At 45.4% G+C, this 22,444-nt stretch overlaps 2 protein-coding genes across 7 annotated transcripts; one reads left to right on the top strand and one right to left on the bottom strand.

Annotated features, from left to right (window-relative positions):
* Positions 1 to 997: 997 nt before the first annotated feature.
* On the top strand, positions 998 to 6,296 carry ntmt1.S (N-terminal Xaa-Pro-Lys N-methyltransferase 1 S homeolog). 2 transcript variants are annotated; one of them, XM_018232121.2, is made up of 4 exons: positions 998 to 1,134; positions 4,078 to 4,252; positions 5,269 to 5,524; positions 5,601 to 6,293. In XM_018232121.2, exons 2-4 carry the CDS (start codon positions 4,091 to 4,093, stop codon positions 5,855 to 5,857), a joined length of 675 nt encoding a protein of 224 aa, XP_018087610.1. In that variant the 5' UTR covers positions 998 to 1,134; positions 4,078 to 4,090; the 3' UTR covers positions 5,858 to 6,293. The 2 variants fall into 2 exon arrangements, with proteins under 2 accessions (XP_018087610.1, NP_001089614.1); NM_001096145.1 differs by having other exon boundaries at positions 1,056 to 1,134; positions 5,272 to 5,524; positions 5,601 to 6,296.
* Positions 6,297 to 6,963: 667 nt separating this feature from the next.
* asb6.S (ankyrin repeat and SOCS box containing 6 S homeolog) lies at positions 6,964 to 12,016 on the bottom strand. Of its 5 annotated transcripts, none has more exons than XM_018232010.2 (7): positions 11,870 to 12,015; positions 11,375 to 11,534; positions 11,120 to 11,295; positions 10,468 to 10,574; positions 9,105 to 9,213; positions 8,907 to 8,993; positions 6,964 to 8,458 (listed from the first exon to the last, which is right to left on the bottom strand). In XM_018232010.2, exons 2-7 carry the CDS (start codon positions 11,494 to 11,496, stop codon positions 7,779 to 7,781), a joined length of 1,281 nt encoding a protein of 426 aa, XP_018087499.1. In that variant the 5' UTR covers positions 11,497 to 11,534; positions 11,870 to 12,015; the 3' UTR covers positions 6,964 to 7,778.
* Positions 12,017 to 22,444: the final 10,428 nt, after the last annotated feature.

The following is a 22,444-nucleotide window of genomic DNA, read 5'->3' as shown; positions in this document are numbered from 1 at the left end:
TACTGTCTGCATCTTGTTCTACTGTCACCATCTTGTTCTACTGTCATCACCACCTCTCCCTACTGTCACCATCTTGCCCTACTGTCACCATCTTGTCCTACTGCAGTGGTTTCTGGATTTGTAAGTGCAAGTCCCATTTGAGGGAGCCAGATCTCCCCTCAAACTGAACTTATAGCTGAGCTTTCAGATTTATGTAGGAGAACCCATAAACGTTCTCCCTAATTCCCACCGTAACTGGTCTTGAAGTTAAGCCACCGTCGCCATTGTACCATGCAACCCCCTATTTGGCAGACTCATTGTTTGGGGGCCACTTCCACAGTGTCTCCATCTTCCTTTACTGGCTCCTATCACCATTTTGACCTACTGTGGCCCCTGGCTAAACCACATCCTGCCCCAGCTTGGCTTGACTATGAGGTAATTTTGGGTTTGTTGTTGTTTCGGTAGTGGGGGTACTGTGGGTACCAAACACATAGGCATGCTGCAGACTGAACTGATTTATGTGCAGCCATGCATCATAATGAATTGCTAATAAGCCATGTAGGTTGTGTATTCCATATGTGTTCGATTTTAAAGGGGTGAGGTGGCAACCCTAACTGTGGAAGACCAAGGGATGCAGCAGGTGACTGTTTTAGGATTGTTTCTTGCGCACAGGAGGCCAAATAGTTCCCTTCAGGGCCCCATAGGAAGAGGCGGGTCAATCCCAAGGCCATTTGTAGTGTAGTCGCTTTAATAAAGGCTGTGTGGTGGGCGTGGCTGTAAATATACAGGCAGATAGTCCCGCCGTTCCATTACAATATGATAGTATTTAGAACTGATTGATTAGGAAAGATTCTGTTCCACAGTCCACATGCCATCGTTCCATCGCTCTCTGTCACCAAAGTCTGTCATGCGCCCCATTGCCGGTCTACTTTACCATTGGACAGCCGGGGTATCTGTCAAATCGGAAACCGCCTCAGGCCTGGCGCTGATTGGTGTAGAACTGTGCTTTGGCACGTACGCAGATTGGACGCTCCGCTGAAGAGACTTGTGATTGGTGGCTCCGCTGGGACAGCGGAAGTGTTCTTAGAAGTGGAGTTTTCATGCGCCCCTTGAGCAGAAGCAGCAGTAGCGAGTCCCAGGGAGAGAGAAGTGCCGGTGAGTATCTGGGCTGGCTTGGCAGAGAGGACATACTCGGTTGCTGATGGAGCGCATGTTCTGTGTCAGCCTGAGTTTTCACTTCTTTGTACTAAGTGAGAGTGCACCTTGGGCCCCTGAGACCATACATGCTTTGTACAGATACATGTGCTATTGCTATCAGATATATCTCTAACGTGTGCCTCGGATGTACTACAACTCCAAGCTTCCTTTTCTGCCAAACTGACTCTCCATGCTGGGAGGTGCAGTTTAACATCGCATGTAATGCTACAGGTTACCAGTAACTTGCTGCAGCCCATCTCAGCCCTTACAGGCCCATTCCACATCCACCTTATCCACACATTTACTTACCTAGTGCCAACCCACCCAGTGCCAACACATCCCAGTCTTATATGGGCCCAGCACTGCCAGAGATTCTGCATTCTGCACCCAATTCTGTGTCTATTTGGCACTGGCAGTCAGATCCTGGGCCTGTCCGTTTCATTCAGCACCCAGTCTGGTGTTGACAGTTAACTTAGAGCTTATGGCCTCCATGTTGCTGCCAGTTTGAATTCCTTTCTGTCGCCTCTACTACTGCTGCCCTAGTCCCATTTGTGTGCATGTCTGTTATGTGTCCAGCTATTGACTGTGTGAACACAGAGAAACCTTTCTGCTGGTTCTTTCCTGTCAGTTATTCCTGGCACACGTGTGCGGACGCTGCGCTGGAACGGAATCTCTATATTTAGGTAGCTTTGCTGGCCCTTCCTGACTATTTGGCTCCTTTAATAGATGGCGTCCCCCATTCTGTGCTTATCATCACACCCTGGCTAATTTAGCCACCGGGATTAGTTTAAATGATGAAGCCTTGGGTGTGATATTTACTTTGTTCTCCTGCTGTGGATAAAATAGACCTTTCTGGCATAAATGGGGTTAATCCACCCAGTCTTAAAAATAGAGTAGGGAGATGTCCATGAGTTAGTGCTCTGCCTTACAGACTTGTCTCAGTGAAATCCAATCCAAAATACTGTGCAATGCGCCCCAGCCAGAGGGGTCAGAGAGTAACAGTAAGAGTGTGGAAATTGCTTAGAGCAACAGTCCCAACTCTGTCAGCTGGACATACTGAGCAAACTCTAAAAGCACCATTTGTTCCCGTAACATAGATCATGTCTACGCTCAAAACCTGCATTTAGAGCGACAACTGCCATATTGTTTCCCTTAGACAATACTGTAGGAGGTTATAGCTTATCGTGTAGCCAGCACATTCCTTCTCTGTATATTTGTATTTATACATATAGGAGGGAGCTGCCATGTTGTTCCACCAGTGGGCTCTAGAACAGTGAAAACAAGTCCTCTGATGTGGCAGTCTAATGGAAGAGTCTGGGTTTGGCAGATGCCATGGGGACACTACCTTCCAGAATACCCGATGCCTACAGTAAAGTTCTGGTTCCAGTGATGGCAAAACTTAGCTGCAGGGTTCAATGACATTCTAGATAATTCAATGCTTCCTACTATGTGGGACAGTTTGGGTTGAAGGCTCTTTCACAGCCTCTAGACGCCTCCTATAACCTTTGATGAGTGTCTGGATGGTGGTATTTTTGACCATTCGTCCGTACAAAATCTCTCCAGTTCAGTTAAATTTGATGGCTGCCGTGCATGGACAGTCTGCTTCAAATCATCCCATAGATTTTCAATATATATATTCAAGTCGGGGGAATGTGACGGCCATTCCAGAATATTGTACTTCTCTCTCTGCATAAATGCCTTTGTAGATTTCGAAGTGTTTAGGATTATTGTCTTGTTGGAATATCCAACCCCTGCGTAACTTCAACTTTGTGACTGATGCTTGAACATCATCCTAAAGAATTTGTTGATATTGGGTTGAATTCATCTGACCCTCGATTTTCTTGGAATGCAGTGTTTTTTTTCCCCCATGCAACACTTTTTGTTATGACCAAATAACTACATTTTTGTCACATAAGTGCAAAGCACTTGTGGCTTGTCTAAATGAGCTTTTGCATACAACAAGCGAATCTGTTTGTGGCGTGAGTTCAGAAAGGGCTTCTTTCTCATCACCCTGCCATACAGATGTTCTTTGTGCAAATTGCGCTGAATTGTAGAACAATGTACAGATACACCATCTGCAGCAAGAGGTGATCTTTGGATTATCTGTAACCATTCTCACAATCCTCCGCATATGCCGCTCCTGTATTTTTCTTGGCCTGCCAGACCTGGGTTTTACAGCAACTGTGCCTGTGACCTTCCATTTCCTGATTACATACCTTACAGTTGAAACTGACCGTTTAAACCTCTTGTAGCCTTTCCCTAAACCATGATAAAACACGATTGCTTTGAGGATCCCATGCTGTCACTCTTTAGATGAGAGTCAAACAGAAGCACAACTTGCAATTGGCCACCTTAAATACCTTTTCTCACGATTGGACACACTTGCCTATGAAGTTCAAGTCTTACCAAGTTGATCCAACCAATTTGGTGTTGCCAGTAATCAGTATTGAGTAGTTACATACATTCAAATTAGCAAAATTACAAGGGTACCCAGATTTTTGCACAGCCAGTTTTTCACATTTGATTTAATTTAACACAACTGAATACTACTTCACTAAAAAATTTTGTTCAGAAAACACCCCAGTACTCAGATTTTCCTGGGAAATGAAAGAGATACCACGGTTATCTTTTTTTGTTGAAGGTGGAGTAAATTATTATGCAGGCTAAAAGGGATCTGCAAACTTTTCATATGACTGTATATCTTCTATCAGAGACAACTCCTGTCTGTCTATCCTTGCTTTATATACATTCTCTCTATATATCTACCTCTCTGTCTGTCTATCTAATTAATCTCTCTCCATCTCATTTTGATACATTCTAATATTCCATTTAACCTGCATTTCAAGGACTGTCACAGTTTTTTATTGTACATGAAAGCGAATTCCTTCCTTGTGCTTCCAGATCCGAGTCCATAATGTCGACTGAGCTGGTGGAAGATGAGACCCAGTTTTACGGCAAAGCCCAGAATTATTGGAAGAATGTTCCGGCTACAGTGGACGGCATGCTGGGAGGATACGGTCATATATCCAACACAGATCTCAATAGCTCCAAGAAGTTCCTCCAGAGGTTTCTCAGAGTGAGTATACATGGAACCATCTAGATGGGGATCTGTGTACCCCATAATGACAGTTGTATATGTGGCGTTAGAGACATTGGGAGGTAGGAGCCAGACAGGACACTAACTAGGGGTGATTATAGTTTGTTGGAGCTGCCCTACTGTGGTACTAGATTTAAAGGGCTGGTTGGAGTGGGGGGGGGGTGAGAGAGAAAGGAGCACATACTGGCTGCCAGGACACCTCATGTTATTAGCTGTGGGTGTTTTTAGTAGCTGTCTGAAAGCTGATAAGTACAGGGAGTAAGTGGTAACATGTAATAGTGCCTTCCCTGACTAATGCTTTATCTTTAAAAATAAAAATACAGCTGTGGTAAAGGCTGAACTGTCCCTAGAACAGCCCTTATACTGTTGTCATTGAAAATTGTTGTCATCTGGCTGAGATGCGGGGAGTTCTATGTCATAATAGGCAGACAGTGCAAATGCTGTTCTTTATTTTGCTACACAGCTAATTAACAGCCAACTAGGAAAAAAAAAAGGGGGTTACAAAAATTACAAAGCTAATAATTGGTGAGCCCAACGCATTTCGACCATAGTGGTCTTCCTCAGGGGCACAAATTATAAATAATCAAAAAGACCCCCTTTTTTTCTTTGATGTAATAAACCTTTTTATTTTTGGTAAATTGAGTGTGCAATCCGTCTTGGATTCTTGTATGCTAGCTTTGGAGACCCACATGGGGAGCTTCCTATCAGATTAACAGCCAACTGGCAGGAGCATAGGTGCTTTAACCAAATCTCTGTTTGCATATCTCTCGTGCCACGGTTTATCTCTGGGAAATACCTTCCCAATTAGCTGCCATCACCATGACCTCCATTACGGTTCCTTTGTTAAAGGAGACCTGCCTGCCCTACAGTGGTATCTGATTTCTCTGCACCAACGTCAGGTTCCACTACCCATACATGAACTTTAAGTCACCTTTGTGTTCATTAGATGAGACTGGCATTCTTACCAGCATTATTTTTCCATTCTCACCAACAAGCAGGAGGGCTCACAGAAGACTGGAAACACATGCGCTCTAGACTGTGGCGCTGGTATCGGCAGGATCACAAAGCGACTGCTGCTGCCGCTGTTTAAGACAGTAGACATGGTGGACGTGACGGATGAATTTCTGAACAAAGCCAAGAGCTACCTTGGTGAGGAAGGCAAGAGAGTTGGCAAATATTTCTGCTGCGGTCTGCAAGAGTTTTCCCCAGAGCCGAGCCGCTATGATGTCATCTGGATCCAGTGGGTAATAGGTAAGCATGAGCCCTTCCCAGCATGCACAGTGCCTAAATACCAGTATAGTGCTTTACCTCTTTTCTTTAACGGCAGGGCATCTGACAGATGAACACTTAGTGAGCTTCCTGCAGAGGTGCAAACTGGGCCTTCGGCCAAACGGCATCATTCTCATCAAAGACAACGTCACTCAAGATGGCTCCATTATGGACGACGCGGACAGCAGCATCTGCCGAGACATAGATTTAGTCAGGAAACTCATCAAACAAGCCGGCCTCTCTGTTTTGGCTATAGAAAGACAGGAGAATTTCCCTGACGAGATATACCAAGTCTTTTCTTTCGCTATGAGATAAACACGGAAAATGTATTTACCGGTCCATCAATTCGGGAATCCTTACGGACTGTTCTGCTTTGCCAAAAGATGTCCTTATGCATGGTGAGACAGGGGTGGAGGTTCTTTTGCTGCGACTGGTGAAGATTTGAAACTGGAACAATTTAAGATTTTCTAAAGATCAGAAATGGTTCACTGGAAGAAACCATCAAAGCATGTGATGGGTCACATGGAAGGAAGTGACTTGTGGAATAATTGAGTTAATTTGTGTACTTTGTTCCCAAGAGAAGTCACTCTGGGACCCAGAACAGTGCTCCCCTCAGCACCCTAGCTATAAAGAATTCCATGTGTGCTTAGACGGAGTGTTGACAAATGGAAGCGTACCTTCATATACTGGAATAAGTCATAGCACCTCCCAGAATGTTTCGTATTTTAATATAATAAATTATTTTTCCTTGTTCCTGCTTTTCCCTTTGGTGCTAGTCACCTGTTTCATGGAGCCTCGTCCTTCAGGCCAAACTCAGTCAAAACCAGGGTTATACGTGTGTGCAGACATTGCTGCTGTCAATCATATATTGGATGGATTTCCCCATGCTCTGAATTGTGGTTGTTGGACCCAGGCACCTGCAAGCAGAGGACTGACAGAATCAGCAGCATTGCCACCCAGAAATTATTGGGTGCCTTTAGGCAGGAGAATTAAATGCCATGTAGGCATGCAGTCTGCTTTGAGTCTGCCTGATGGGGTTCACATGTCTGGGCTTTGTATCACACAGTGTGGCTAAGGGTGCATAGGTTTCTGTGGACATTCAGAACCCCCAGCTTCACAGACAGCGACTTGCTGTGTGTAGGATGAAAGTCTGGCAGTAGGTGGACTTTGATATCACTATGTAAGGGTCGACCATTTGGTCACCAAGTAAAGGGCCTTATTAATGATCTCTCTCACCCCTTTCTGTCTGCTTCCTTCTGTGTTGGGTTGATAAAACAGACATGTTTGATTGGTGCAGTTCTAATTTTTCCTTCATCCAGTAGAGGGTGCTCCAGTAGGGTGTTTTTTTTTCTTTCAGTGAGCATGGAGATGATTCATGGACTCACAAACCTTCAATAAGGAATGAGAAGAAAGGGTCCAAGTGTGTTTGGAAGATTTTTATTAGAACAGATAGATTTTCCTTTGCCATTTAAGGTGAGGCATGCAAAGGAGAACTGAAACCACAACCAGCTGACAACCAGAAAAACTATCCAACCATATGAATGTACAATATTCTATTTCCAAACCAAAAGTCATATTAACCCAAGAGGCAGCTCATTCTCTGGGACTGGGCACAGTTCATAGACTAAGGGACAGCAAGGGCAGTTGTCTCTGCTCAGCAGAAACTCATTTAAAGGATGAAGGTTAAATAAAATGGGTATACGTTCTAATCAGATTGCCCCAAATGGTGTTGAGCCACCATAAACGGTCTGTTTTGGCCAATAGGGTGAAAGCATTGTTAATATCTGAGGCCTGATTGGCTTTACTTCTCCCAACAGCTACAGCAAGTCATCATTGTATTGGTTGTGTGTGTGTCCACAGGCCAGGAGTTGCAGCAAACATTACAGGATGAGAACAAGCACTCACACAAGGCAATGCTGGAAAGAGGATCCTTGATGCTTGTAATTTGCAACAGACATTGGCACAAGTGGTTTCTCTTACTATAATCTTTGCTGCAAGTTCTACCCACTCCCTCCCCATGGGACATATATATATAATAAATATGGAGTAATAAGCCAAAGACATGGGTCTGCCACTTACATGTCGTCCGCTAACCTCGCCCTCGTTATTACGGAGGATCTGGGCGAGGCTGAAGGAGCGAATGGGTGTGCTTATCCAGACACCTTAATGAAAGCAAGTCTGATTAGATGCTACAGGTTCATATTGTTGCATTTGTTAAATGCAATAAGCCTTCCCATTATAAATCCTCCTCATTAGAACTGAGGGAGGAGTGATTGATAAGTAGATACCATTTCAGCCTGTCAGGGAGGGGGAGTGCTTTCACTTTTACATCCACGGGCCAAGGTTGAAGCCTCTGGCGTATGAACACCCTACATAAGTGTTTCAGTGTGGGAGGGGAATGCTCCAGCTGTATCAGGGACTGGTGCATTGCAGCCACTTTGTCTGCATGGGTGCTGCACCCCACTGTGTTTATCTCAAAGTTCCTCGGTAGTTTGACTTGAGGGGACTGGGCTATCATAAGGTCCAGGACATATTCTGCTTTCTGCAGCAGGTCCATGGAATCACAGTCACCACAAGTGCGAAGGTAACTGCACAGCCTATCGAGGACTATGTGAAAGCCAGACCAGCAAGATGGTCCATGTAGGGAGCAATTGTACGAGGCTCCAGATTCCAGAAGGAAGCGGAGTAATGGAAAATGAAGCTTGAAGCTCTTGAGGCACGTGTGGGTCAGGGACTCGTGGGACGGGCACTCGCTGGGGTCGGCACCATGGGCCATGAGCAGCTGACTGACTCGAAAGCAGAAGTGATTAATCAGCTTGGCTTCTTCCTGGTCACATCCCATTGTCTTGCCCAGCAGGAAGATGATGCATGAGAACACAGTGTCGTAATCCTTGGTCGTGGCCTTCACGTTGGCACCTATGAGTGGAAACATAACAAATCCTATAACTAGGATGACTGTCCCTCACGGACAATCACAGACAGAGGCCTGGGAGTTGCCACTCACAGACTAAGAGAAAAGAGGCCTGGGAGTTGCCACTGACTGAAAGTCAAGAGAACCTTCTAGCTGCCCATACATTTAAAGATTGAGTGATACCAGAGGGGATCCTGCAGGAAAGGACCATAGCTATACTCCAACCCAGTCCTCATATGACAGGATTTTTAGACCTGTCTGATAAATATCCGATTTTCTGCCAGATATCTGTTGGACAAACCATCCCAAGGGCTTTATACACGGGCCAATAAGCGGACAACTCGTTCTGGAGGGGAAACTGTTCTGTCTGCTTCAGGTTAATTAGGCCACAAGCAAATAATAGCAAGGATGATTACATGATATACACTGGAATATTACATGATATACACTTACCCCCTTCAAGCAGCAGGCGGATGTTTTCTATGTTATGGATCTGAACCCCATCACTGCTGGCCAGCGCGTGTAATAATGCAGTCTTCCCTGTGTAAGAATCAGTTCACAAAATGACTTTCCCTTTAATAAGGTGGTACCACATCAAATTACAACTCTAAAGGAGAAGTGAACCCGGTCTGAATCCCCAAAACCATTTACCATTTTTGTCAGCTGCGTTTACATCTGCACCGAGCTCTAGCAGGCGTTGCAGGCACGGTAGTCTTTCTGATTCTTCACTAGCTAAATCCAGTGGACTGCTTTCATGGATCTGGGAGGAGATTAAAGATGAAACACTGCACTCTTTGGTCACCTTTGTTCACAATGTATTTTTGGCCCTTTTTACAAAGTTGGTAGTGGTGAAAGGGCTGTGATTGGCTGAAGATATTGTTTACACTGATAATCCAGCCTATTAGAGGTTTGTATCTCTCCAGGCAGTTATGTACTGGCAGAATGTAGAACCCAGAACTAGAGATGTGAGCTTAGCCTGAGGTGAGGAGCTTTCCTTAAAGTGATAGACACGTTCCTATAAAAATCAAAGGAATGTGTCAGTATCAAGTATGTGCTGCACCCAGAATAGTTCCCCTCAAAGCCCCCCCCCTCCAGCCTAGCTAACCTGCATTAAAGGAAAACTATACCCCCCAAACAATGTAGGTCTCTATAAAAAGATATTGCATAAAACAGCTCATATGTAAAATCCTGTTTCATGTAAATAAACCATTTTCATAATAATATACTTTTCTAGTAGTATGTGCCATTGGGTAATCATAAATAGAAAATTGCCATTTTAAAAAATAAGGGCCGCCCCCTGGGATCGTAGGATTCACTGTACTCACAAACATACCAACAAACCATACATGTTAGGTCACATGAGCCAATTAACAGACAGAGTTGTGTCTTTTGCTTCCACACTTCTTCCTGCTACAGTTAGAGTTGAAGTATTTCTGGTCAGGTGATCTCTGAGACAGCACAGAGACCATCACGAAATGGTGGCTCAAGGCAAGAGATGTAAAAGGGCAACATTTACTCAAATATATATTCCAGTTTGGTGAGATTCTTTAATATGCCACTTAATATGATATGAACTATCTGTTGCTTAAGTGTTCATTTTGGGGGTATAGTTTTCCTTTAACTTAACCCTCCGACACTGCTATAAAGTCTTCTGTGCTGTTTCAGTCATGCTGGGCTGGGTTGGGTTGGCACGATCTTTCCATAGGCTAATTACGAATGAAAACAGGACCTCAGCCTATGGAAGGATCGCTCCAGCCCAGAGTCACTGAAGCAACACGGAAGATCCGTTAGTAGCGTCAGCTGCACAATGTTTCACGGCCTTGGGGCAGCTTTGAGGAAACTATTCCAGATGCAGCACATACTTGATACGGACACGTTCCTAGGATTTTTATAGGAACTTGACAGCATCGCTTTAAGCACAGAGAATGTCATAAGGTATTGTAAATGCCGCTTGACTGCTACCAGTAGAAGCTAGCCCACAGGCAGCAGAATATAAAGGAGACTTCATCCTCACCCTGTCCCTCTTGTTAATATCAGCTCCACTCTGCACCAACAGCTCCACCATTTCGGGCTGGTTTCTCAGTACGGAGATGTGTAGCACTGTGTAGTAGGTCACCGGATCTGCCAGGGGAAAGCAAGAGATACATAAGCACCACAGCTACATCCTCTGAACATGGTGCAAATCCCACTCTGACTAAAACCAACTGACAGGCTAGACAGACCCATTTCTATATGTATGCATTCGTTCAGGCCAACAACTCAACCAATCAGAACCATAGGAAGGGAAGAGGAGCTGCGTATCCACAGTCAGACTGGCCTGCCAGAATACCCAAGAGAATTTCCCACTTGGATCCAAGCTGAGACGATTTTCATCAGACCTACATTTCCCCCACAGGTTTTCATAAAAGAGCTGGCCCTAAATGTCAGACTCTGTGATGGGCCCTAAAAGGTCAGACTCTATGATGGGCCCTAGGAAGGCCAGTCTGACACTGTGTGGATCTCCTTCATTTATTTTTCCATTAAGGCCAGATATTTGCAGCATGGCCTGTCAAATCTGAGATACATGCCCAGATGGCCAGTCTTTTCTGGCCCATTAGAGAGTCAGTGTGATGGGTCCTATAGTTAGTACATGGTGTTTGGGCTAGGGTGGCGCTCACCATACCTACCCTCAAAGCTGAGATCCGCCCCGTAATGTAGGAGGATTTTGGCTGGCGGAACCAGTCCGAGCTCGGCCACCTTCAGCAGCGAATAACTGACTCCCTCCTTGTAATAGGAAGATTGGGAATGTCTCTCCAGTAACCCATTCAGAGCCAGCAACTTCTCGCTCTCCCCAACCAGGAGGCTTAAAGCAGAAAGGACATGTGATTCCAGTATATGGGATACAACTTTACCAGAGCTTACCAATTAGAAAGAACCAATACCTGCTGCTGTTGTCCGATGCCCCCAGCTGTTCAGGGTCTTGTATCCCCAGTGCTCCCAGGATCTCATTCACCAGAGGCTGGTACTCAAATATAATCCTCCGAAAGCCATGGAGGAATGGCATCGTGGCAAGAGAGTTTCAGCCTTGATCCAGCACAGCAACTGCTCTATCAGTACCGGGGAAAGAAAAGACATCAGTAAATGGCTCTCCTGGGTCAGTGATTCAGCCCTGGGGCTACTATATGCCTCTTCACTTTATTACACGCCATTATCATAGAAAGGCGTACAAACCCCTATGGCCCGCTACTACAGCTTTACGACCACTGAGCCTCACTTTGTGACTCAACAGAACATGATTCCCACACTCTACCCCGGGGATGCACTGGGCTCACCACCACTTTCTAACATACTACGGACTCGTGATATAAAGCGATCGCCTGCAGACATTAGGGACTATTTTGAAGGTCTACATTCACAATCATCAGCCACTCGCCTACCTACACCCTGCCGGAACCTGCCAACCAAACCGGAAGCCGCTCTGCACAATACGGAACACAGGTTCTCTAAGCGAGTGGGCGTGGTTTTAAGGAACTGGGCGCAGGCGCAGAGTTTGAGGAAGCTGGAGCGCTTCGGAGCTACGACAGATGGCGCTGGCGGATAATTTGAAGGGATTTGAAGCGCAGGTGAGTGTCCCGGCACAGCCTGTGTAATGAGTTTCATAATGGACGTGCTCTGAAGTGACAAAGGGACTGTGACGTTTGGCCTGAGGGAGATTCATGGCCACTTGGTGGCGCTACTCTGGCATTAGCTGAGTCCCCTGTGTCGCTGCAGCTGTGCGTCTGTGGCACTTAACTGGCCTATGGAGCCCTCATTCACCGACACTGGGCGAGAGTGTTTCTAAACTGTAACCCATAGCAACCACTTAGTCACACCTCACAGCATCTGAAAGAACGAAAAGAGGGACAACAACTTCGGGTAGTGCAGCGACACTTCTTTTTGCCCACGCCATTTTTTGTAACTACACCACCTATTTACCATGTTCATTTTACAACATTTCTGTGTTTTTTATGTGTTGTTACAGTTTTGCTAATGAAGGCGAATTGCCCTTTAAGCTGCAAGTCACAGTTTCCCCAAGAGACCTGCTTATCTTTAATTGTTACAATTGTTTCTTTGCGTATCTTAAATTGTTCCGATTGTTTCTTTGCTTATCTTTAATTAATACAATTGTTTCTTTGCTTATCTTAAATTGTTAAAAAAAGGTATCAAAGTGCAGCTGCCGAGTGTTCTGGGCTCTCTGGGACAAAAAGCCTCCTTATTTTAATTAAGTTTCACAAACTTTCTATCTTTTTCTGGGTCAGTGCAGGAGATCAAAGAGAAAGTTGGGATATTCCAGTAAGAAACACAGGACTGTGGGCTGAGTTGTCAAAATTGGGACTGTCCGCAGAAAACGGCACAGTTGGGAGGTATGCCTAAACTGTATTCCATAGCAACCACTTAGTGCTTAGCATTCTGCAACCGGCTGCAGCTAGAACAATGATAGCAATCATTTGATAGGTTGCCTGGGTTATTGTCCAGGTGCAATTTGTCAAGGCTGACTGACCCCCAGTCCACAGTGTCCCCCTGACCAAACACACAGTTACCTCTGCTGGATTGTTTTATGGTATCTCTCTGCTCAAACTATGAGCAAACTTTGGGGGCTGTTCCTGCTGAATTGTGCTTAGTACAGGGGAATACCTATGCGGCCATAGTTTTATGGGATCTCTCTGTACAGGCTATGTAGGGATCTTTTCCTGCTGAATTGTGCTTAGTACAGGGGAATACCTATGTTGCCATGGTTTTATGGGAATATTTCCCTTTAATTAGATTACCTGGAAGGGGTAATAGTGTTTCTTGGCTATAATAACCTAGAAATTTGATTTTATTCCCCAGTTATTCTCATAAAAGCATGTCGGCTTTCACCACCCCCTTCCCCAAGTGCATAAACCCCAAGAAAAAAAGGTCTGTACATGGTGGGCCTCCTGCATTCCTGCGTCTCCCCCAGGGACTACGGCTCCACTCCTCTTTCAAGAGCTGATGACTAAAATAGTTCCTTCCTGCAACATATGCTGAGCACGCAGCTTCACCACTGTTGGTTCACATCCCGTGCTGGGTCCCTGCCACCTCTCACATGGTCTTGCGCCAGAGAAGGAGGGGGGGCTCTGGGTCAGGGCTCTGAAAAGAAAAACAAAATAAGAGAAGGTCGCAAAGACAGGAAGGTCCCAGGGAGCCAGTGTCAGTCGGATACAGGCTCTGTCTCGTACACTCACCCCAAGTACCCCATTTGTCACTGTCTGTGTTTTTTTAGAGAACCCATCCCCCCATATTCACAGGCACGTAGCATCCCCAATATTCCCTTGGACAGTTCTCAGTTTAGTATGTTATAGAATGGCTAATTCTAAGAAATGTTTCAATTGGCTTTCATTTTGTTTCTTTTATAGTTTTATTTGCCTTCTTCTTCTGCCTCTTTAAAGGTTTAAAATGGGGGTCACTGACCCCATCTACTAAATAAATGTTCTGTAAGGCTACAAATGTATTGTTATTGCTGCTTTTTATTACTTCCTTTTTCTGTTCAGGCCTCTCCTATTCACAGATATAATCAGCAAGCAGACTGCTGTCTGCTTGCTGATTGTATCTACGGAACAGGTGGAGGTGGCCACCACAAACTTGCACACCGTTCATTATACCCTAAGGGTGAGTGCTGACTTCTAATCTCTCCTATTCACATTCCAGCCTCTTATTCAAATCAATGCATGGTTGCTAGGGGAATTCTGACCCTAGCAACAAGATGGCTGAAATTGCGAACCGGAGAGCTTCTGAATAAAAAGCCAAATAACTCAAAGACCCCAAATAATAGAAAATCAAAAGCAATTGCAAATTGTCTCAGAATATCAACCTCTCATTATGTCATAATTAAAGTTAATTATGACTTCCACCCATGATGCTCTGAGGTTTCACTGGCACACCATCAGGGTCAACTAGGGGCACAATAGGGGAGGGTGCCCTTATAGCCATTGCCCTAATAGGAGGTGGAGACTCTTGTCTCTATTACTCTCTGGCCAGTATGTTCTCAGTCAGGGTGCCCATGGGATGGTGATGAAACCATAATGGCAGCTGGTTGACCCTGTAAGGGCCCAAAAGATTTTCATTGGTTCTTATTAGACATGCAGGAGATCCTTTCAGCTCAGGGCAGTGCATCATCCAGTAATTGGCTCAAAGCCAAACCATCAGCTGACCTGGCCAACAACTTGGGTGCTCTTATTTGGTGAACGATATTACTGTGGATGGTACCATCAGAGAGGCTGGCCTCTGAGGAGTAAGTGTCTACCGTATCCTTAGTCATAAGGCCAATCACAAATCCACTTGGAACAATCTCCCCACTTTTGCATGTGATGGATTCTCCCACTCTGCAGTCCCTTGCACCTCTTATGGTTTCATTCCTGGTGTAAGATGTACGGGGGTAGAATGGGCAAGAGTGCACTGGTGATTATGACTTGCATCGTGTGCTGTGCCGCGGGCCCTTCTGTAATTGCTGTTAAACAAGCGGTGATCTCAGCCATATGCAATGTGGTGCTGGCCCTACTGGGAAGGGGATGAGATGAACCATTGCACTGGTGGGGGGGGGGGCTGCAGCCCCCCAGTCACACATGGTGATTAGTGATGCACCTCCATCATCTTCTATTTTCCCAGCATGCTGTTGTGCCAGCAGTGCAAGGAATTGAAGATGAATTGGAGAAAGAAGATGATTGTGGCAGTAGCTGAGGATTCTGGGAAGGCAGTGCCTGGTTTTGCAGCAAGAAGAATGCAGTTGGCGATTGATGAGCAGGGAGGGGAGGGGCACTTTAGGAGCAGTGCCAGGGAAATGTGATCATTACACACAAACCCCTCCTGGCTGTCTGCTGGAATTTAATTAAATTGGGGAGGGGGGGGCAGGAGCGCAGGGAACATCTGGAACCAATATGTGCCGCTTTGATTCCTCCTTCTCTCCCCGGCTCTTCCTTGTACACTTTCCTGTTTCTCTGCTGGGGGGAGAAGGTATGGGAACATATGAGGGGGGGGGGAGAGAGATATGTCAGCCGTGGGGGCCAGCTGAGTATCTCAAGGATACTGGGGTAACACAAAGATGAGAGCAATATAATCAGGGTCCCTTCGTAAGGGCTGAACTCCACAGCTCGCCAAGGAGCGATCCATTGCCATGCAATGACACGCAATGTGTTGGATGTCCAGAAGATAAAGGAAAGTAAATGAGAAGTTGCAGGTAAAAACTATTAAGTGCCGTGGAGTTCAGCCCTATAACTATGGCAGCATAGATATTCCCCTGTACCAAACACAATTCAGCAGGAACATTAGAGGATGTTATGATTACGAAATATAATTATATATGTCCCTATTTACTATGCGTGTAGAACTGCCTGTATGTGTGGGAAGTGCTTGATCCTGATTCTGCGCCACTGATCTGTATCTCATGTGGGACCTATGTCTGTGATTGAGAAGCTGCTCGGGTTCCACGCTGGGTGGGCTGGGAAAGGGGGCTGGTGGGGCTATAAAGCAGCTTGCTAAGCCCTGGCTGCATTTGATAACATGGGGTAATGTAGGGCAATACAGGCTACAAATATCCTACTATTTATCCTTTTTACTCACAGCGGGGCCTCTGCTGCACTCACACAATGGGGAGAAAAGGTTAAACTGATAAGGCTAAGCTCATGGAGTAATCGGCAGGACACAGGCCTCTGAGTGCTTGATAAATGGGTGCCTATTAATCACATGTTAGACTTCACTTAGCAGGGCCCCTACTACTGCCCCAGGCACAGCTGCACATGGGTCACCCACATTGGAAATCCAGGAGAAACCTCATACTGGAGAGTTTGGTAACAGAACATTTTACCCCCAATCCCCTGCCCTGTCAGCAGTGCTCAGCCAATAGGTTTCTAGCACATGTATTGTACCTTGCCTGATGTACAGCCATATACAGGGAGGCAATATTGTACCTCCATCCCATATGTATAAATACAAATATACAGAGAAGTAATGTTCTGGGCATCAAACTGCATTGCTTTAGTTGGTCATGTTTGTTCATTGTGGCATCACTTGTGTTCCTCTTTAAAACAGAGATGCCCAGAAGCAGCCTTAGCAGCAACAGGCAGTTCATACCTTGGAACAGACTGGATGCAAATCATGGAGAGGGTGCAGTAGTCCCAGTGGGCAATAATGGGGGAAGAAAGGGCAGAATCTATTTGGTGTGTAGATATAAAGGTGGAGAGGTGGTTATATAAAGGCAGCTGTGTAAGTAACACAAGCACCAGAGGGCAGTCATTAGGGCTCATTTGCCAATAGAATGCAGATGCTGATATACATATATACAGGGCCGCCATTAGAAATCACAGGGTCCCTTACAACAAAATTTTCAGGGCCCCCCGCCCCAGTGCCCAGGCCCCACCCCACTCCACACAACAGTTAAAGGACCACACAGACATCAATGCTAAAAAAGGTAACCAAGTTATAAAAAGCTATTGATGGTCAGGGTCCACTTATAAGTTAAAAAAAAAACTGTGGTGCTAAGGCACCCACTTAAAAGTTTTTTTAAAAAAATTGGTGATCAGGGCCCCCCTACAAGTTAGAAAAAAATAATTGGTGACTAGGGCCCCCCTACAAGTTAAAAAAAACATTGGTGTCAGGGCTCCCCTTGCAAGTTAAAAAAAATGCTGGTCATTTCTTGCTACATTATCTGCTTCATTTACCTTGCACCCGAGGTAAGCCCTGAAGGCGGTGTGCTGCCCATTTGGACTCTTTATATATATATATATATATATATATATATATATATATATATATATATATATATACAGTGGTGTGAAAAACTATTTGCCCCCTTCCTGATTTCTTATTCTTTTGCATGTTTGTCACACAAAATGTTTCTGATCATCAAACACATTTAACTATTAGTCAAAGATAACACAAGTAAACACAAATGCAGTTTTTAAATGAGGGTTTTTATTATTTAGGGAGAAAAGAAATCCAAACCTGTGTGAAAAAGTAATTGCCCCCTGAACCTAATAACTGGTTGGGCCACTGCAACTGCAATCAAGCGTTTGCGATAACTTGCAACGAGTCTTTTACAGCGCTCTGGAGGAATTTTGGCCCACTCATCTTTGCAGAATTGTTGTAATTCAGCTTTATTTGAGGGTTTTCTAGCATGAACCGCCTTTTTAAGGTCATGCCACAACATCTCAATAGGATTCAGGTCAGGACTTTGACTAGGCCACTCCAAAGTCTTCATTTTGTTTTTCTTCAGCCATTCAGAGGTGGATTTGCTGGTGTGTTTTGGGTCATTGTCCTGCTGCAGCACCCAAGATCGCTTCAGCTTGAGTTGACGAACAGATGGCCGGACATTCTCCTTCAGGATTTTTTGGTAGACAGTAGAATTCATGGTTCCATCTATCACAGCAAGTCTTCCAGGTCCTGAAGCAGCAAAACAACCCCAGACCATCACACTACCACCACCATATTTTACTGTTGGTATGATGTTCTTTTTCTGAAATGCTGTGTTACTTTTACGCCAGATGTAACGGGACGCGCACCTTCCAAAAAGTTCAACTTTTGTCTCGTCGGTCCACAAGGTATTTTCCCAAAAGTCTTGGCAATCATTGAGATGTTTTTTTAGCAAAATTGAGACGAGCCTTAATGTTCTTTTTGCTTAAAAGTGGTTTGCGCCTTGGAAATCTGCCATGCAGGCCGTTTTTGCCCAGTCTCTTTCTTATGGTGGAGTCGTGAACACTGACTTAAAAGTGGTTTGCGCCTTGGAAATCTGCCATGCAGGCCGTTTTTGCCCAGTCTCTTTCTTATGGTGGAGTCGTGAACACTGACTTAAAAGTGGTTTGCGCCTTGGAAATCTGCCATGCAGGCCGTTTTTGCCCAGTCTCTTTCTTATGGTGGAGTCGTGAACACTGACCTTAATTGAGGCAAGTGAGGCCTGCAGTTCTTTAGATGTTGTCCTGGGGCCTTTTGTGGCCTCTCGGATGAGTTGTCTCTGCGCTCTTGGGGTAATTTTGGTCGGCCGGCCACTCCTGGGAAGGTTCACCGCTGTTCCATGTTTTTGCCATTTGTGGATAATGGCTCTCACTGTGGTTCGCTGGAGTCCCAAAGCTTTAGAAATGGCTTTATAACCTTTGAAATTGAACTCAGGTGTGATAAACCACAGTTAAGTTATTTTTTAACAAGGGGGGCAATCACTTTTTCACACAGGCCCATGTAGATTTGGAGTTTTTTTTCTCCCTTAATAACGTAAACCTTCATTTAAAAACTGCATTTTGTGTTCAATTATGTTATCTTTGACTAATAGTTAACGATTTTTGATAAGCAGAAACATTTAAGTGTGACAAACATGCAAAAGAATAAGAAATCAGGAAGGGGGCAAATAGTTTTCACACCACTGTATATATATATATATATATATATATATATATATATATATATATATATATATATATATATATATATTATATATATATATATATATATATATATAATATATATATATATATATATATAATTGTGGCACATCAGTGGTCGCCGGCTGTCACTCAGGCTGACGTCCACGGGTTCCTAGAATGGGGCACCAAGAGTTGCGCCTCACTCTATATGAATATGATGGCACTGCATGTATAGGGGTGGGCACCCCAGAATGTTACCTAGCTGATTATCATTAGGCCAAGGGCCATTGCCACACCACTGAGCTAGGTGGCACAAGAGAGCCCAAAAAAACTGTTGGCATTGGGTAAGTTGCATGTTAAATACCCCAATGTCTCATCCTAATCAGTCTTCCCTTTGTACCCCATCCTCTCCCTTAGGGGGAACCGGCTCCAAATTTTGGATACATGCCCCTTGTCCAACCCAGCCATTTGTCACATGAGCATTTCCACTTGCCCCCCCTATCCGTTCTTAAAGTGACTTTGAACATGGTTTATGGCTCTTTTAACCAGGAATTCCTTTTTCCCCCAGATCGTTTGTATTCACGTTACGACTCCCTGTTGTCTAATGTCTGTCTGGTGAAGCCCAGTCTATACACACACTGGCTGCTGCTTCCCTAACGGGCCCTCAATCCCTCACTTTTATGGGCTGAGGACGGGGCCACGCTGACGGAGCAGACCAAAGGCAATAAAGTGCAACTAAATGAGCCATCCTTATATGAAAGGACACAATGTCCACTTCCAACTGCGCTGCGGTACAAATCCTGCAGAGCATGCTGGGAATTGTTGCAGCAGATGCTCCTTTTACAATGATAAAAATGATAAATTCAGCTTAAAGGAACCTTAATTAAAACGACTTTACTTTAATATTGATGTCATACTGTGCTAGGGGGTGTGGGGATTGTTTTAAGCGCTACGTACTATTTTGTGTAGCTCAGCTGGTTGTTGTGCATGAGGCACACGAGTCATCTTTGCGTAACTGCTTTCTGGGCTCCCTTGGCGTGAGTGAAGAGATGGTACTGACCAAGTGTATCCTACAGGGAGCCCTGGCATTCCTGAATCGGGGAGTGATTGGTTTGACACTTGGTCTGCAAAGGAAAATGCTCTGGGGAGCACTAACATTATATCCCCCACGCACACACATAGCCTGGTGTAAAGTACGGTAGCCATTGGCCTTCTCCCCAGATTTCAGAGTTTGGGGGTTTAGAGCCCTCCTGCTCTATAGAACTACCCTGCAGAGGAACGTGTGTGCCCTGGGGGAGGGGGGGACAGGGGTGCCCGGAACAGGACCCACTTGATCCCCCAGACATGCTCTCTCGTGGCTGCAAAAATGGGGGTTGTCGTAAGGTGGCATGGACCCCAAAAATATTTTTGCAGGGGGGGGAGCAGAAGAATGAGGTTATGGCACTGATAAGATGGATATAAATAAGAGACTGACATGCTGTGTTTACCTTTCCCTTTATACGTGGGTAACTGTCTGTGCCCCCCTCTCTGTGGGAGCTCAGCTCTAAGACCCTCATTTCTTGTTGGTTATTGTTGTAAGGAGAACAACTGCAGCCTCAGAGAGCACAGGTCCGTTGCTCGACACCAGATGAAAAGCTCCTGTTCCTCCCCGGCCGCCTGGTTCTCATTAGTGAGTCTCATACTGTGAGTGTTTCATGGACCTAATTGCCTCATTAAGAGGAACCTTCCTTTCCCAGGGGTCCTGACCTGCGGCTCAGCAGAGGAGTCAGTTTGGCGGCAGGATCTGCTGGTACCTCCCCCCCCCCTGTACAAACCAATGGCATCCCAATGTCCCAACCCTGTGCCCCACCATACTGCACATACTCAGCAATTCCCCACTATATCCCAGTGCTACTTATCCATTCTGTCCACTATTATCCCAAAGCCACGGAGAGGCAACTGGCCAAAAAGCCACAAGAATGACGTCACAACGGTGCAATCGGTTAAGATGTAGTGAGAACCTTGTGTTCTACTGGCTACTGAAATAACATTGGCAGAAGAACTATTCATAGGTAGCACCCCTGTCCCCCCCGTCTGTACAAACCAATGGCATCCCAATGTCCCAACCCTGTGCCCCACCATACTGCACATACACAGCAATTCCCCACTATATCCCAGTGCTACTTATCCATTCTGTCCACTATTATCCCAAAGCCACGGAGAGGCAACTGGCCAAAAAGCCACAAGAATGACGTCACAACGGTGCAATCGATTAAGATGTAGTGAGAACCTTGTGTTCTACTGGCTACTGAAATAACATTGGCAGAAGAACTATTCATAGGTAGCAGAGGGTTCTTAAGGGGGGATCAGAGGCAGATAAACCTAACCAGATCTGGACTGGGATCCAAAATAGACCCTGGCATGTCTAGTACACAACAGCCTCCCACACCCACAATAAATGGTGCCTGTCTATGACATCTTACAGCAGCCCCTCTGGCATTTGTCCGAACCCACAGACTTCCGATGTGGGCCTGAACATGACATCACCATGTGCAATGCCAAGCACTGACTGGAGTGGCATAAAGGGCACCTCCAGTTGCCTCTAGGGTTTGCAGGAGGAGGAATAATTATTTGGAGCCATTTCCATGGTTTGGGTCCCTGATTCCAATGAAAGCAAATCTTACAGATCTTACTTGTTCTTGGTTTGGGAATGTTGGACAGGGGGTGCCCAGTTTGGCCATGCAGTCCTGAATAAGGATAAAGGGGCACCAGTTGGTATGTGGGCATGGCTCTCTGTGCAGGAACACTGTCACTATGGGGCATTATATGGCATTGAGTGTCTACCCCATGCCATTCCTTTGTATCATTCTCATTATAATGATCACTGTTGCTTGGCTCCATCACATTCTCACACCTGGAGTTCACTTTCAGCGGCAGAGACGGGACAATTGCCCTGGAACCTGCACATAAGCAGTTCTTGTCGGTAAAAGGGGTTTGGGTGACAAGATGCTCAGTAGGACAGAGGTCCATTCTGTTGGCTCCCATAGACCTGTGTTTGATACTGGGTCTTTGGGCACGTGCTGTGCCAATCCATGCACTGCAGGGCAAGAGGTGACAGTAACACTTAATATGTTTGCTCCCCAACTTGTGTCCACCATACAGCTGTTGTTCAGTTCAAAAGCCACCAAAGTCGGAGGGGGGGTGGTCTGTATTATATTAGGCACGGCCACATGTAGAAATGGCTCAGTTGCCATAAACACATTGACATAGTAACAATCTTTCGATACACAGAATCTATCTCATACTGGCGCCTGGTCTCACAGCGGTGGTGGTGGGAGGGGGAACCAAAGAACTTACAATCTGTTCCGTACAGTTGTGCACTCCGCATGCTAATTTAAATGACTGGTGCAGATGTTGCTCCTATCACCAGACCCCAAATATTTATACAACAAAGCGACTCCATAGACCTTTATCCCTTGCATTGCGGGCAAAAAAGACCTGGTTTATTAGCGTCCCGCAGAAGAGGAATTTTGTGACTCTGCTTGGGGAATCCCAAAGCAGCCCCCCATCTACTCACAGGAGCGCCCCATCCTCCCCGACTGCCACTTGTTGATAGAAAGCATCTAA

The sequence above is a fragment of the Xenopus laevis genome, chromosome 8S (assembly GCF_017654675.1).
Source record: "Xenopus laevis strain J_2021 chromosome 8S, Xenopus_laevis_v10.1, whole genome shotgun sequence".
NCBI lineage: Eukaryota > Metazoa > Chordata > Amphibia > Anura > Pipidae > Xenopus > Xenopus laevis.
This window is presented reverse-complemented; position numbering and strand designations above follow the sequence as displayed.

What these genes read in the sequence shown, in the direction of transcription:
- ntmt1.S (XM_018232121.2), top strand. Translation starts at nt 4,091, where the DNA reads ATGTCGACTGAGCTGGTGGAAGATGAGACCCAGTTTTACGGCAAAGCC. An exon ending in TCCTCCAGAGGTTTCTCAGA is followed by an intron (nt 4,253 to 5,268) that starts GTGAGTATACAT and finishes CTCACCAACAAG; the next exon opens with CAGGAGGGCTCACAGAAGAC. An exon ending in CTGGATCCAGTGGGTAATAG is followed by an intron (nt 5,525 to 5,600) that starts GTAAGCATGAGC and finishes CTTTAACGGCAG; the next exon opens with GGCATCTGACAGATGAACAC.
- asb6.S (XM_018232010.2), bottom strand. Translation starts at nt 11,496, where the DNA reads ATGCCATTCCTCCATGGCTTTCGGAGGATTATATTTGAGTACCAGCCT. An exon ending in GGCGGATCTCAGCTTTGAGG is followed by an intron (nt 10,575 to 11,119) that starts GTAGGTATGGTG and finishes TTCCCCTGGCAG; the next exon opens with ATCCGGTGACCTACTACACA. An exon ending in AAACGCAGCTGACAAAAATG is followed by an intron (nt 8,994 to 9,104) that starts GTAAATGGTTTT and finishes ATTCTTACACAG; the next exon opens with GGAAGACTGCATTATTACAC.